This window comes from Pleurodeles waltl, chromosome 4_2, assembly GCF_031143425.1.
Source record: "Pleurodeles waltl isolate 20211129_DDA chromosome 4_2, aPleWal1.hap1.20221129, whole genome shotgun sequence".
Lineage (NCBI taxonomy): Eukaryota > Metazoa > Chordata > Amphibia > Caudata > Salamandridae > Pleurodeles > Pleurodeles waltl.
Genome location: NC_090443.1, coordinates 743,148,395 through 743,165,189, shown reverse-complemented (window position 1 = coordinate 743,165,189; position 16,795 = coordinate 743,148,395). Strand labels below are relative to the sequence as shown.

Here is a 16,795-nt window from a genome sequence, read left to right as displayed (position 1 = left end):
TTTTTGCAAGTCATGTTTGCTTCCACCAGTGTAGTGCGACAGTCCATGAATTCAATTTGTCTTCTGGGCTGCTAAAGACATGCACTCTGGGAAATGGCCAGAGTGATTATGCCAATTGTCCCAGAATAACTTGGGGCTTCTTTGGCCCAGACGATACATAAAGGGCATGACACAGCCTATTATGTAATCTGCACAAACCTGGATATCAGAGATTGCTTAGGCAGGGCAGTCCGTACATGTATTGCCCTTCACAGCCAAGCGTAGATGAAACCCACTGGATTCTCTTGTGATGTTGTAGTAGTTTGGACTCTTGCTCTAGGCAAGAGTGCTGGTTTAAGTATGACAGTAATTATGTTTGTAGGCGACTATGCCTATCCTACAACAAGTCGCAGTGGTCGTCCTAACCCTTCCCGCTCACTAGCAGCACCTCACCAAAAACCCAGACAGTAAAAGGTGATTTGTGGCAGCCTTTACACGTGGACTCGAAAGTATGACATCTCAGGGAGTGTCGTCCTTAAACGGAGATTACCCCTTTCTCACAGATACATCATGTCTCATCCAAACACAGGCAATCACGAAGATGCAGTAGAGTTTCAGTGGTTTTTATTTAACACAACTGCAATCTGCAATAAGTTGCATGGGCTGCAATGATTAGGATAAGGAACAGTGCAAGAAACAGAATTGTAAAGACAAGAGTCATTATTACGAAGACCCCCCATCTTGCAATAACATGAAAAAACAAAGTGTTTAATATGTCCTAATACCCTATCATGATAGGCCTAACCTCCTACCTAAAGGAGAGATGGGTATGTTAAACCTAATCTGCCAATGCCATGTCCATGAGAGGAGCCCCCAACCCTCGTTACCTTGGAATGAGGTCGCTATCTCAGACTCCGCAGGGACATGAAGACTGAGTCAGCGTCAAGACGATGTGCAGCATCGATATCAGCGATGGTGGTGATGCCCTCTGGTCGGAATCCCTCTGATTATCTGTCTAAAGTGTGATGTGTTTATACAGATCTACTTGGACCCCTGACGTAGGTGTGTTCCCAAGCAATAGATAACAGGCATGTTTGGGGCTGCAATTAATATAAACAATTCCCTCGAAAGCATGGAGAGGGAAAGTCCCTAAGTGTGAACACCTACTGTTTGTTTGTCTTTGTCACTTGATCTTGACGCCTTAACGTGGTGGCCCTGATAATGCAAATCAGAACTAGTGGCCTAACTATAAACAAGGCAGCCATCTTAGAAGAAATAAATAATTAAATGGCTAAGACAGAGCCAGCTAAATAGGTTAAAAGTTACTAGGTGACGGGGGCACGAGTCTGCAAGCCAAAGGCTAAGCTAACTCCTGTTATCCCATTAAAACAAACTAGGATTCACTACAATGTACAGGCCCCTCTAAAGGACTTACCCTTTGATGGGTTCTGCCTCCTCAGAGAGAAGGCAGAGCTACAGTACGTCCGTTGGTGCTGTTCACCCTTCCCAAACTGTTTCTACGTCAGTTCTGGATGTGTTCATGTTATTAGAGACGACTGGCTTATAGACAGACACTGCCTTCCCAGGCAGTGATGCAGCAGTAGCCTCAGTCCTTTCACAGTCGTTGATGTGGGCATGGGTCTAGCAGGCAGTGTGCAGTCCATCAGGGGCACAATCATCTGGTTCCTCCTGCCCTGCTACAAAAGACAATTAACTGTTTTAGTGTGCCTTTAGTGGTGCACGCCAAATTGGTGTGGGGGTGGAGGATTCAACCTTTCCTCCCAGGTTGGTGATTTGTCTCATATGACAGATAAGTCTTACAAGTTCTTCAAAATGGCTATGTCCTACCTTTTCTCTCCTCCCTGCCCACTGTTCCTTCCATACCAGAATTAATTTCAGAATAGCATCTGTCGTCCTGTGCACCAGTTGCTCTCCTGGGGAACCATCAAGAAAAAGGACAGGGACCCAAGCCTGTCCTGAACCTTTGACCTCTAAATGCCTCTGTACAGAAAGGCAAATTCATAATGTCCATACTGGCTCAGAACCTGTCTGTTCTGCATCAAGGCAAGTGGATGAAGTCTTTGAATTCACAGAACACACACTTTCATACGCCCATTTTGCAGACCCACAGGCATTCTCTGCAGTTCTAGGTGGGCCAGGGGCATTTTTTGTTTCCTGTACTTCCCTTTAGCCACACCAGTTTCCCTTGGGTGTTATCAAAAAATTGTCGTGGTGGTCGCTGCCCACCTTAGGAGGCTGGGATTACCTTTATCCCCGTACCTTGACAACTGACTGCTGAAGGCCTGTTCCCTGCACTCTGATGTGAACAATTTCTGAACAACAAACAACTCATGACATTGTTGGAGTTCACTATAAACAACTTGAAGTCTCACCAGATTCTTTTGCAAAGGCTTCCATTAGCGCGATCCTGTACAAAGTGGAGTTCAGGGATTTTACTCCCCAGCAAGGACTCTGGGACGTTTGGGCTGTGATTCTGATATTTAAGGTTTAATCTTGGATCACTGTCAGACCAGCTTTGAGGCTTCTCATACATCCTCCTAGTCAACTTTTGCAGGTGGCACATGTATGCTGTGCAGCGGATATTGAAATTCCAGTGGACCCTTACCGACACCATCCAGGCCTCTGAGGAGACTGCTTGTGATTTGCAATTGGGACATTTTGAACAGTATTGGTTCAGTGGCAGGCCCCTTTGCCTTCCCCACCAAGTTGTGACAGTGGTGACGGATGTGTCACTTCTGGGTTTCATTGTTCATTTGGAAAGGTGGAGATCAGACGACTATGGTCTCTGGCGACTGGCCAGCTTCACATTAGTCTGCTGGAGCTGTGAGCCACTTGTCTGGCTCAGAAGGCTTTGCTGCTGTTTATCAAGGTTAGCTGGTGCAGGTCTTCACTGTCATACGGCATTGCAACAGCCAGGGCAGAATGAAGTCCTGGGTCCTATACGAGGAGGGTATTCATCTCTGGAGGTAGTTGGAGCACTAGACATTTGTTTGATTGCAAATAACCTAGCAGGGCACTGTCAGACATTTTGCACATTGTAGATATGCAACAACAATGTTTAGGAAACACATTCTGCATGGAATGAAACACAGGATTGCTATACATCTTCCCACCTCTTCATCTCCTCTCCCAAAATCTGAAGAATGTCTAGAACAACCAGGCCCAGGTTATCCTAGTTGCTCTTGATTGGACCAGGAGAAGTGGTACCTGGTGCATGAGCATTCACATCTGTCTTCTAATCGGGTGCCGCTTCAGCAAGAGGGCAGGGTCCTCCACTCAAATCTATAAACTATAAGTAGGGAGATTAAATGGCAGGCACTTTCATTGCAACCACCCTGTACCACCTTTATCTGATAGACTTCTAGTTGCAGATTCCTTACCTATGAATTTCCACAGGCGTCTGCTTGATCTGGAGAATTTTCTGAGCAGTACCCCTGCACACAGTTAGGTGGTGTTGATCAGCTCTGCGTTCGCCGTCACTGTTGTCTGCGCCGGAAATGTCCTTAAATAGGCACCACCCGACATGTGGTCAGTTCTTTTCTCTCCACACCAGATAGTGCTGATCCGAAGAGAGCTCCCCTTCAGTTACTTTTTGACTGCCTTTCTTTTCAAGACTTTTTGTCGAAGATTTTTTGAGTTTTCTGCTCCTTGTGCGTCAAGGATGTCATCAAGGAAGGCCGGGTTTAAGCCCTACGGGTCATGTCATCAGGCGATGTCTGACGGATCCCCACCTCATGTGTCTATGCCTGGAGTGTGACCACAACCTGAAGTTGTGCCCCAATTGTTGGACCATGCATCCAAAGGCTTTGAGGGAGCTGTCCTTGAAGCTGATGACGACCCGATGCACGACTCTGCGCAAGTGAAGAGGAAGGTTCTGGAAGAGGCCATGGAGTCCTCTATTGTGTTCATCCCACTCCAATGCCGTGGGTAAGTCGAAGCACAAGAAGAAGAGCAAGAAGTCAAAGCATTCTTTGACTTCTCATCCATCAGCTGACGAGAGTGCGTCAACGTTCTAATCCTCGTTCCGAGGAGCCTGTGCCAACTCCGCGCTCCCCGAGTTTCTGGGAGCCGGAGCAACCCCTTCCAAAGTGAGAGAGTTTTTTGAGGTAATAGGGCTCATTTTTGAGCAGCCTGACTCTGCTGGAGTGCTTTCGGGCCCTGCAGAGTCAGAAGGGGGCCCCTACATGTTCCGCACCTACGGATTTGGCCTCGGTGCCGGGTGGCAGCCATGGATTCCATCCTGGATTAGGACCCGGTGTATGTTGAACCACCCGAACTTCCCCGATGCCCCCGGCGCCATCCACGGGCGGCGCATTCCCCATCCTCATTGCAGACTCCGACAAGAGCTGGAGGAGTGTCGTATGACGATGACTCAGACGCCAGCAGGAGCCTTGCCCCCTGTGTTTGATCCTGAGCCCCTTATATATGGACTAGGTTGTGGCGAGGAATGAGAGAGGTCGCTGGACCCTTTTACAGTACAAGCTCGAAGACCCTGTGGACTGGCGTACAGACTTGGGTGAGGCCAGCAGACTGGATAGTCTCCAGATACTGGCATGCTTTCCCCTTCCACCATGGCTACGGAGGAGGGGACTTCCTACTCCTACTCAGTGATGGTGAGAAGTGCAGCGGAGGTCTTGGAGCCTCCACTTCACAAAGTGTGTTGCCTTCTGCACCCCTGGATAGTGAATCCAAAAGGTTGGATACACTTGACTAGCATTGTGGTCTGTGAACATCGCATGCCTTTTGGGCTGTTATTCCCACCTGAAAGTGCTGCCACAAGTCACAGAGTAGGCCTGGTCTGTATTCTGTATGGCAGCTGTAGATGGGAGAGATTCAGCAAAGTTCACTATCCGTTGTGAACTGGACATACCAACTCAGTGGGCAGAGCGGTTTCGTCGACAGTGGCCCCGAGGCCGCACACCTGGTTGATGACTTCTGGCTTTTCAGCTGATGTCCAGGCTTCTTTGATGGGCATGCCCCATAATGGCACCTATCTCTTTGGAGAAGAGGCAGACTCCGCACTTAAGCTCTTCAATGACTCTTGTGTTTCGGCCAGGACCTTGGGCCTCGCAACAGCCCCTCGTCCCCCCCAGTCTGCCCTTCGTGGCTATGGAAGGGGCCTCCAATCATATCCATTCCTGGCCAGCCACCGTGTCCAACCTCTGCGTGGGCCAAAGACGTGGGATACCTTGACCTTGTGGATCTGGAAGAAAGCCGTCTGGCCAGTCAACCCCCCTACTTCCCTCAGCAGCAGCCTCTAAGCCTTCCTAGTCTGACTGCCCACTGAGGATTAGACGGAGGCAGGATTCACCATCACCTGCTCCACTGGCAATCCATCACATCAGACAGGTGGGTTTTGCAGGTAGTCCGAAGGGGCTACTCCTTGCCTTTCGAGATTACCCCTCCATTCATGCCACCATCATACGATCAGATGACAAGGATGATGTTATCCCTTATCATCGAGGACGTTATGGCTCTCTTGGCCAAGGGAGTCATATAGAGGGTCCCTGCCAGAATTAGGTAGTGGTTGCTATTACTGCTACTTTCTGGTGCCCAAAAAGGACAAGGGTCTCCACCCTGTCCTAGACCTTTGATCCCTCAATCTCCTCCTCAAAATGCTCACTCTGCCTCAGGTTTTATCTGCCCTGGACCCAGGAGACTCTATGGTAGCATTGGACGTGCAGGATGCTTGTTTTCTTACTCCTGTCCTGCCTGCCCACAGATGTTACTTGTGGTTCAGGGTGGGGCATGAGCACTCTCAGTTCACTGTGCTCCTCTTTGACCTTACCAGCGCCCCTCAGGTTTTCACCAAGGTGATGGCAGTGGTGGCAGCTTATCTGCGTGGATCAGGGATTTCAGTCTTCCCCCATCTTGACGACTGGCTATCGAAGACAGACTCGCCCCAGGCTGTCGTCTCATATCTCAAGTCTACGGCGGACCTCCTGCATTTGCTGGGGTTCACTATAAATATGGCAAAGTCACACTTGATCCCTCTTAGACGCGTCCTTTTATCAGAGCTTCTGGGCACAGTGCAAATTCGGGCATATTCTCCTGAGTGCCAATTCAAGGATATTCAGGCTATGATACCGATGTTTCAGCCTCCATTCTGGATTTCTGTGAGAATGACTCTGAGACTGCTGGGACTCATAGGTTCCTGCATCCTGCTAGTGACACATGCCAGATGTCATAAACGGGCTCTGCAGAGGGACCTGAAGTTCCAGTGGGTGCAGCATCCGGGGTTAAGGAATCGCAGTTGGGTAATAGGCAGATCTCTCTCCCTTCCCCAACCAGATCAAACAATAGTGATAGATGAGTCACTCCTGGGATGGAACTTCCATCTGTGACAGGTGGAGACAGGTAGGCATCTGGTCTCCAGCAGAGTCCGGACTCCACATCAACCTGTTGCAGCTCTGTGCAAACAGGCTAGCATTGAAGGCATTTCTTCCCTCTGGCAAGGGGAACATGGTAAATGGACAACACCACTGCCATGTGGTACTGCAACAGCCTCTGGACGTGGTTGGAACAACAGGGCATATTCGTGGTGGTTCAGCATCTGGTGGGCTCACTGAACTCCAGAGCAGACAAACTCAGCCTAAAATGTCTAGCAGCTCATGAATGGCGTCTCCATCTGGAGGTGGTGCAAGGTCTCTCAGCAGTGGGTAGAGCCTCTGTTAGTTCTGTCCGCTTCTGCAGAGAACACGCAGTGTCAGCAGTTTTGCACGTTGGAGTTTCCAAGGCGGCAGTCGCTTGGAGGCGCTTTTTATCTCAAGTGGAACTCAGGCCTCCTTTGCCTTTCTGCCTGTATCACTTCTGCCCAGAGTTCTCAAGAAGAACAAGAGCGACCGGACCAAGTAATCCCTTGTGGCTCCAGACTGGGCACTGAGTCTAGTATCCCGACCTGCTGAGAATGTCCATTGATCCTCGGATTAGACTGCTCCTTCGGCGGGGATCTTCTGTTGCAGCAGGAGGGGAGGGTTCTACACCCGTACCTGTCCACTCTCCACCTTCTCGCATGGAGATTGAGCGGCAGCAGTTGACAGCTTTTTTCCACCCTAAGTCTGTAACGTTACCTTGCCAGCCAGGTGTCCCTCCACCAAAATGGTATATTTCTGTTGTTGGAAGAAATTTGTGGCATGGTGCACAGACAAGTCTGTTGACCCCATTTGTGTTCCTCTCTCTGAGGTTCTGTTGTTTATATTTTCTTTGGCCCATCAGGGCTCTGCTAATGGCACTCTTAAAGATGATTTCTCTGCACTTTTTGATTTTTTGAGGTTGCCTGATCAACCTTCTTTCTTTAAATCCCCTTATTTACTTAGGTTCATTAAAGGTCTTCCACATGTTTCCTCCATTACCATTCGTAATGCTCTAATGGGAGTTGAATTTGTTTGTTTTTTTACCTTTCTGATGTGCGCTCCTTTCAAGCCTTTCCACAATTGTCCTCTCCGGCTTCTCACACAAAAAAAGCCTTCCATGTGGCCATTACATCTGCTGCAGGTGCGGTCACCTAAGACGCCATACCTTTCCATCTACCCTGACAAAGTGGTGTTTCACACTGGGGTCTCTTTTTTTCTGCCAAAATTGGTTACACCGTTTCATGTAGGCCAATCCATAAATGTGCCTACTTTTTACACCACCACCCCATCCTCCTAGAGAGGAGGAGACACTCCACCACCTGGAAGCAAAAAGAGCATTTGCGTTCTACAATGATCATAAAAAAGAGTCCCGAGTGGATGATCAACTCTTATGGTGCGAAGAAAGGTCGGGCAGTGCAGAAGCAGACAATCTCCACATGGGTCATTCTATACATTAATATATGTTATGCACTGGCTTAAAAGCAACCCTCTGAGGGCTTGTGTGCTCATTCTACTCGAGCTACAGCTCTGACCACCGTGTTAGCATGCGGAGTTCCAGTCCTTGATATCTGTCAGGCGGCAGCGTGGGTATCTGTGCATACATTTACCAAACACTACTGCATGGACGGTCAGGTCCGTAAGGACGGGTACCTTGCCCTTTCGGTCCTGCAGGACTTTCTAGTGTGATCTTGGTTAGCAGACCCACCTCCAGGGATTGTATTGCTTGGTTATCTATTCAAAGGTAAGGGATCTGCAACTAGAAGTCTGTCAGATGAACAAGTTACTTACCTTTGGTATGCCTTATAATATATTCTAGTTGAAGATTCCTTACCAACCCACCCATTCTCCACGCCTTATGAACTGATTTCTAGGGAACAGAAACTCCTTTCAGGGCCTGAGTTTTGACGCACCAGTAGTCCGTCTTATTCATGGCTCTGCACTTCTGGTGTGGATAGTCATGAAAAGAAATTGACGTCAGTGCAGTGGGGTGGCACCTCTATAGGATCCACAATGCCCTTTCCGGCACTGAAGTCGCTCTTCTACAGAACTTTGCAGTTTAAACGTTCTAATTGTGCATTCTTTATAGTTCATTGTTCCCTTAAGAGCTTTCAGGCTTTAAAATTGACCCTGTTGTGGGCAAGCAATGCCAGTATCGGACCCCACCCCCTGAAATGAGAAGTCCGGATGCATGCATGCCAAATACATAAAGGAGCAGAAGGCCAATTGCTACATGGCTGAAGCCCAGGACTGGTGCCAGGAGAAGGTGTGTTACTCTGATTCTAGGTGTTATACTAGGTTATGCTCAGGGTGGCCTTCGACCAATAAGCCCTTCAGAAGGGTTGTCTTTAATGGAACAAAACTCCATGAAACCAAAGACTGATAAGCAGGAGAGTTCACTTGGTTAGAAAAATCCTATGCTCAGCCTTTAATAGGTGTGAAATGCCTCTTAGGAGCAAAAAATAGGGCCTAAATGAGCAGAGATGACTCCTCTGAATTCCAGACTATTCGGAGTGGGGACTATAGGCATCCGATAACACCATGCTTTCAAATACTGTTTGAAAGATCTGTTGAGCCACAGGCAACATTTGAAACACACTTGAAAGGGGAAGAACAGGATGTGGATCCCCTGTCTGGTTGTTGAAGGACCCTACTTTTGTCCTGCCAGACTTCTGTCTTGTGGTTTGTTGTGGCACAGTACCTGCTCCAAATTGGATTTTAGTGTCAGTTGTAGGAGGACACTGGGATTACCATAGCACAGTCCCCACTCATAACCCCAGCTTTCAGAGTCCGAGTTTAGTGTGGTTGAGTACTTTTGCAATCTTGAAAACGTCACAGCATTTCAACCTATTTGCAGTACAGAAAACAGGAACTACTGAAAAAGTAGGTTGCGTTGACAATGAGGTGGAGGCTGTGGCTCTTATGGATTTCCTGTAGCTGAGATAACATTTGTGTTCAAACAGGTATCCATGATGGAGAATTCAACTCAGAATTATGAAATTTGGTGTACTAAGGAAGTTGAGATTAGGAAACAAGTTCTCTGGTACCTAAGTCCACACTACAGCTTCAAGAAATGATCTCTAGCGTCAGAATGAATGCCCTCAAAGGCACTGTACCCTTTAAGGTTTATGCCCTACAAGTCCTGAAGTGATGTGTGGAAAAGTGATGGCAGCATATGCAGCTGCAAAGAGCGGCACCTGAAACTGCTAGCTGACCTACATATGACAAATAGGCAGAACAACAGCCCCGAAATGGAAAAGAATTAGGGGTGTTCCGATAATTTAGTGTCGATATGTAGATAGGCCAAACGGCTATGATCAAGTGGTATCATATACCATGAGTTTTGTGAAAGCCAATGCAACACATATTTAGCATAAAACTATCAAATGTAGCATGTAGATGTCACTTGGATGACGATATTCAATAAACATACAGATTGGATCTTTTACCCCATTGGCTAGGGAGTGTCCCTTGTTCCCACACCCACTAGGTGGTGACAGGCATAAATGTGGTACACCCAGGCACTCTCTTCAGAACACTTTCTTGGCCTGTTGCCTGCCACCTGAGTGGAGCCCCGGTGTGGCATGCCTTGGCTACATCTTTTGACTCTAGGTATGCTCAGTGCCTTGATTATTGCACACTAGTGTGTTGACCAAGAGGCCCCCTGCAAGATGTATTCTGCTGGCAGTGACACACCATTCTCCTGTACATCTTCCCACATATGCCTCTTCATCTTTGGTTTCCAACGAAGATCGAACTGCATCCTACTAGTTACACATTGGTCCTGCTGAGAATTTGCCCCCTGATTCAGTTACCTTTTTTGGAGGACCTCTGGTCTCGGAATTAGTGTAGGGTCCTGCACCCGAATAGCCACATTCTACCCCTCTATGCATACAGGGTGAACATATTGACTTAGCTGCTAAAGTAGCGTATGGTATTCTTGTGGCTAGACACTCATCTCCAAATCAACTTATTCTGGTCATGAAGCGAAGTTTCTAGCCTGATATCGAGACTGTCAAGTTCACCCTCTCCAAATCAAGCTATCAGATACTTTTTATTTGTTATATCTTTAACCCATTCAGGCTTTGTGGTAGGCAATTTCAAAGGTTATTCGTCAGCTCTTTCAGCCTGTCTGTATGTGCATGACCAAACTTCGTTGTTCAAGTCACTAGTTGTGATACCATTTTTAAGAGTGCACGTTTCCCTCATGCTTGTTTACCCCTGCATCCCTTATTATGCCTCAAATGAGCCATAATATGGTGCTCCCATTCTTAAAGTGGGTGACCTTTGAGCCGACACACAGTTGTTTTCTGAGATTGCTGACCGTTTGGACAGTATTTCTGTTTGTAGTTACTTTTTCATGCCATACCAGTGAGTTACGGGTGCTATCAGTGCAGCCTCCCTATCCCACCTTCTTGCCAGACAAATTAGTATTGCGAACTCCTGCTTCCTTTCTGTCAAAGATGGTGTTGCCCTTTCACTTTGTGCTCCCCTGTGAAGAGGAGATACTTCACTGTCTGGTCCCAAAAAACAGCTTAGCTTTTACAGCGCACACACAAATGAGCACCGGGTGGATGATCAACTTATTAGCTTTGCAGGTGGTAAGAAGGGGAAGGCTTCTAGAAGCGACCCCTGTTGAGATGGATATCCCTTTGTGTAAAAACATGCTATACCCTGGCCCAAATGTATCCTAGAGCCAAGGCTGTGAGGATGGCATTGGCAAAAAGTGTTCCTGTGGAACGTCTTCCAGGCTGCTGCACAAGGCGTACTTTACACATCTACGCTAGTCATTGCTGTCTCAGCAGTCAAGTCGTAGGCAGTGCCATTTCACCACTAGATCATACAGGGTTTTCTGGTGTAATTCCACACCTCAGCCCCTTCATCTTTTGGGATTTGTATGCTATGTTTAGGGAAGGTGGTAAATCTGGGCTTAAATGTACCCATCAGAAAAATAAGTAACTTACTGCGATAGCACACTTTGCTGTTGATACTGTGACTGCAGAGTCCTCAATGCTGCCACATTCTGCCGAGTTGACTTCTAGGGTTGTAAAAAGGTCACAAGTTATATTTGGCAGACTCATTTTTTTCAATCTGTCGCATCTTAATGTGTGTCTGAGGGTCTGGAGGAGTTCAAGGAAAAACTGAAGTCCGCTCGCAGGGGTGACTTCTATGTATAACCCTGTGCCATAGACTGTGCGAGTTCGCAATAGCTGTAGGATATTCAGAAGGTGGGGAATCTGGTTTAATGGTGTCTACTAGAAAGTCTTACTAAAGGTAAATAACGTGTTAATTATACTTGAGTAACTTTAACAATGATTGCTTGAGTTTTTAAAAACAATTGGAGATACCTGCAAGGAAATCCTTTCTTGATTTTTAACTCCTCTCTTTGGCACCTGATTCGTAATTTTTTCAAGTGTTGTTTAACCAACATTTTAATGTTTTCCTTCACTTTGTGAGTTATTTAATAAGAAAATATCTGAATATTACATTTAGTCATTGCATTCCATCTGAGTTGTTGCTTTTTTTCCTGCTACTTGCAGCTCATTCTGCATCTGTTGTTTCACCACACACGGATGAATTTTTGGATCTTCTTGCCAGCTCACAAAGCCGACGACTAGATGATCAGAGAGCCAGTTTTGGTAATTTACCAGGGCTACGCTTCAATCAGCCCAACAGCCAATCGGTGCTTGGTCATTTAATAGCGAGTGACAACAAGGAGCCAGATGATACTTTCTTTGATATGTTAATAAAATGTCAGGTATGTCTTATTTCTTGTTAAAAGCACTTTCCTTCAGTTTCACTGACGTTGTTAATGAATATCACATCTTGACAAGGAATTCAAAAATTAGGGAAATAATCATAACTACACACTTGCCGACCTGCCTGCCCTACTGTCAGCTACCTGTGTATATTTTTATGTGCAAATACATAGAAACATTAAAATATTGGAAACCTAGTACTAAGAAAAAGCTAATGATTGAAACCCATTTAAGTGTAAAAACAAATTAATAAAAAGACAGTTTGGTTGAAAATAATAGAAAACCCCTGATAAACAGTAAAAAGTGGTTTTATTTGTTTAAAAAATGTTCTAAAATGAAACAAATTTGTACTCTATAGCAAATTCCAGGTATATAACCTAGTTTTAGTAATAAAGTTGGGGAAAATGTGAAGGAGACTGAGTAGTGGCAAGCAAGGCATGGAAAAAAAGTAAGCGGAAGAATGAAGGTAACCAAACAGGACCCACAAATTAAAAGGTTATACAGGGGAGGCATAGACAAGGGGAAATATAAATTGATTGTAAAAAAAAAAAAAGTTGAAGGAGGGTGAGGCTGTGGATCAGCTGAAAAAAGGAGGAGCATGGAAGAGTGGGAAGATGAATGTAGGGGATAGAAAAAGCTTTTGTGAATGGGGATCTAGTCTTGCAATAGCAATTTAAAAAAACCTAAAATGTCACCAAGCGGCACGATGTAGGAGCGGTAGGAAGTGATGAGCACATGGATTTTTCGTTCCTTGAAGTTAAATCCAAACAAAAATCAATTTTTCTATATCAGTTGCATTTTTATATTGAAAAGCATGTAAGAGGAAATTATGGGGGGGGAAGCATTTTGTGAATTGGTTTTCACTAATTGGTAAAAGCCATTCTTCTGGAAAAAAATTATTAAACAGTTTAGGTTAAATAGTATCTCAGAACTGGTGTTCTGTGAAACATTTTCCCATGGAATCATGCATAACTTTTAAAGATACTTACATTGAATTTTCCAGCATTGTCACCAACACAAATCAAGACTTAAATTAAGTTCAGCATGCTGAGCACATTTCTCCCTCATCCAGTTTGCTAGAATCATGATTTATTGAGACACTTAGATGCTCCCTTGACACATCCTCGCAATCACACAAAGGTATAAACATATGTGCACAAAATATCTTTGGTGCCGGTTCTTCTATGCAGTGTGTACGTACTCGTAATGGCCCTGTCTGCTTTTGGTTTACCACTTCAGCCATTCTGTGTGTTTATAGAATAGCTTCATCTAAGTGACATTTACATGCTGCATTTGATAGTTTGATGATAAATGTGTTTCTTTGGCTTTCAAAAAACTCATGCTATATGATCCCACTTGATCATAACCAAAGATTCAAAGCTCTAATTAAAACGTATTTTGTTAGTTATTTACAGTTTGGCCTATCCATATATCAACGCTGAATCCTAAAGTATCGGAACACCCCTAATTGATTTCCATTTTGAGGCCGTTGTTATACCTGTTTGTGATATGCAGGTCAGCTAGCAGTTTCAGGTGCCGCTCTTTGCAGAGGCACATGCTGCCATCACTTTTCTACACATCCCTGCAGGACTTGTAGGACATAAACCATAAAGGATACAATACCTTTGAGGGTATTCATTCTTATGTCAGGGATCGTTTCTCGAAGCTGTGGTGTGGACTTAGGTATTGACCAAATTGTGTAATTCTGAGTTGAATTTCTCCATCATGGATGCCTGTTTGAATACAAATGTTATTTTAGCTACAGGAAAATCCAGAAGAGCCACAGCTTCAACCTCATTGTTTTCTAAAGCTACCTTTTAATTTTAACACCTCTCTTGCCTTCTAGGTATTTCTGCTATTAACACTAATCATAATATTAAGTTCGATGGCATCTGTCGCTGTAGATACACATGGTCTGCATAGCTCGCCATCTGGTGTTGGGTCGGAGTGTTACAAGTTGTTTTTCTTCGAAGAAGTGTTTTCGAGTCACTGGACCGAGTGGCTCCTCCTTCTGTGCTCATTGCGCATGGGCGTCGACTCCATCTTCGATTGTTTTCTTTCCGCCATCGGGTTCGGACGTGTTCCTGTCGCTCCGAGTTTCGGAACGGAGAGATAGCTGAAAACGGAAGATTTTCGACGGTATCGTTGCGATCCGGTTCGAGATAAACACAGACGACAACGCATTGAACATCGAAGCGCTTCGGTGCCCTTCGGGGTAGATTTCGGCACACCGTCGGGGCCTAGTCGGCCCGACCGCGTGGAGAACAACGCCGATGGAACGGACCCCGTTTCGAATCTGCCCTGAATGCCACAACAAATATCCCTATACGGACCAACACTCGGTCTGTAACCTGTGCCTGTCACCCGAGCACAGCGAAGAATCCTGTGAGGCCTGTCGGGCGTTCCGGTCCCGAAAAACTCTGCGCGACCGTCGAGCGAGAAGACTGCAGATGGTGTCCACACCAAAGGAGCATCGACAGTTCGAGACAGAAGAGGAACAGGAAGAATCCTTTTCCATCCAGGATTCAGACTCCGACGAACTCGACAATACAAAAACTGTGAGTAAGACGTCGAGATCAGAAATTAAAAAAGGCAAAAAGGCCCAGGGGACGCCACTGCCAACCGGCCATGGCTCCACCCAACTTCACGGTGACCAACAATCGGCACCGAAAAAGGCCCATTCAGTGTCGAGATCGTCCGACTCCGGTCGAGACACCGGCACGCAGCCTCCTCGGGACCGAGAGAGTGCTAAACAGAAGCATCGACACCGAGAGTTCGGTGTCGACACGGATCGACGCCGAGACAGTGGCGCCGAAGACCATAGAGGCCAAGATTTTTCGGAACAAAAGAAGAGGAAGGTTACCTCGGAGCCGAAAAAACAAACAACAGGGTTTTCGGAGCCGAAAAAAGCACCAACAGACCCAGTTTCAGGCTCCTATACTGAAGAACTTTCTATGTCTTCACAAATGAAAAGACACAGATTCGAACAGGAACTGCAATCCACTGAAGTGGATCACATGCAAAAGCGTATCTTTATGCAGCAGGGGACAGGGAAGATCAGTACCCTTCCACCTGTCAAAAGAAAGAGAACACTTCAGTTTGTAGCACGAGAGGCTCCTCAGCAACAAACAGCAAAGACTGTAACACCTCCTCCCTCGCCTCCACCTGTAACTCCGGCTTCGCCAACTTACACCCCGTCACATTCGCCAGCTCACACCGCCATGAGCCACGACGACCAAGATCATGACGCGTGGGACTTGTACGATGCACCAGTGTCTGATAACAGCCCAGACACATACCCAACTAGGCCATCACCACCTGAGGACAGCACAGCCTATTCACAAGTGGTGGCTAGAGCAGCTCAGTTCCATAATGTGGAACTACACTCTGAACAAGTAGAGGATGACTTTTTATTTAACACCCTCTCCTCCACCCACAGCTCCTACCAAAGCCTGCCTATGCTCCCAGGCATGCTACGCCATGCAAAAGAGATCTTCAAGGAGCCAGATAAAAGTAGGGCAGTAACGCCTAGAGTGGACAAAAAGTATAAGGCGCCTCCTACGGACCCTGTATTCATCACCTCTCAGCTGCCACCAGATTCTGTGGTGGTAGGGGCTGCCAGAAAACGGGCAAATTCACACACTTCTGGGGATGCACCTCCCCCAGATAAAGAAAGCAGAAAGTTCGATGCAGCCGGGAAGAGGGTCACTGTCCAGGCAGCAAACCAGTGGTGCATCGCAAACTCACAAGCGCTGCTAGCGCGATACGACAGAGCCCACTGGGATGAGATGCAGCATCTCATTGAACATCTCCCAAAAGATCTACAAAAAAGAGCAAAACAGGTTGTTGAAGAGGGTCAAAACATTTCCAACAATCAAATACGCTCCTCTATGGATGCAGCAGACACAGCCGCAAGGACCATTAATACGTCGGTTACCATCCGTAGGCACGCATGGCTCAGAACGTCTGGATTCAAGCCAGAAATTCAGCAGGCAGTACTTAACATGCCAGTAAACAAAAAACTTCTGTTCGGTCCTGAGGTCGACACAGCCATAGAAAAGCTCAAAAAGGACACTGACACTGCCAAGGCCATGGGCGCACTCTACTCCCCGCAGAGCAGAGGATCTTATACCACCTTCCGCAAAACACCTTTTAGAGGAGGGTTTCGGGGTCAGGCCACACAAGCCAGTACCTCACAGTCCGCACCGTCCACCTACCAGGGACAGTACAGGGGAGGTTTTCGGGGCCAGTATAGAGGAGGGCAATTCCCTAGGAATAGAGGAAGATTTCAAAGCCCCAAAACCACTACCAACAAGCAGTGAGTCACACGTCACTCACCCCCCCCCACACAACACCAGTGGGGGGAAGGATAGGTCAATATTACGAAGCATGGGAGGAAATAACTACAGACACATGGGTTCTAGCAATTATCCAACATGGTTATTGCATAGAATTCCTGCAATTCCCTCCAGACATACCACCAAAATCACAAAATTTATCAAAACACCATTCACAGCTTCTAGAGATAGAAGTTCAAGCACTACTGCAAAAAAATGCAATAGAATTAGTACCAAGTACACAAATAAACACAGGAGTTTATTCACTGTACTTCTTGATACCAAAAAAGGACAAAACACTGAGACCAATTCTAGACCTCAGAGTAGTAAACACATTCATCAAATCAGA

The 16,795-nt window shown here is 46.4% G+C and overlaps 1 protein-coding gene across 2 annotated transcripts in view; it reads left to right on the top strand.

Annotated features, from left to right (window-relative positions):
- The window catches only part of GPSM2 (G protein signaling modulator 2), a 397,434-nt gene that overhangs the window by 354,854 nt on the left and 25,785 nt on the right, over positions 1-16,795 (top strand). For both annotated transcript variants that reach the window (XM_069232396.1, XM_069232397.1), the window contains one exon: positions 11,891-12,108. In XM_069232396.1, the coding sequence (XP_069088497.1) occupies positions 11,891-12,108 (218 nt within the window). The remainder of the gene's footprint in view (positions 1-11,890; positions 12,109-16,795) is intronic.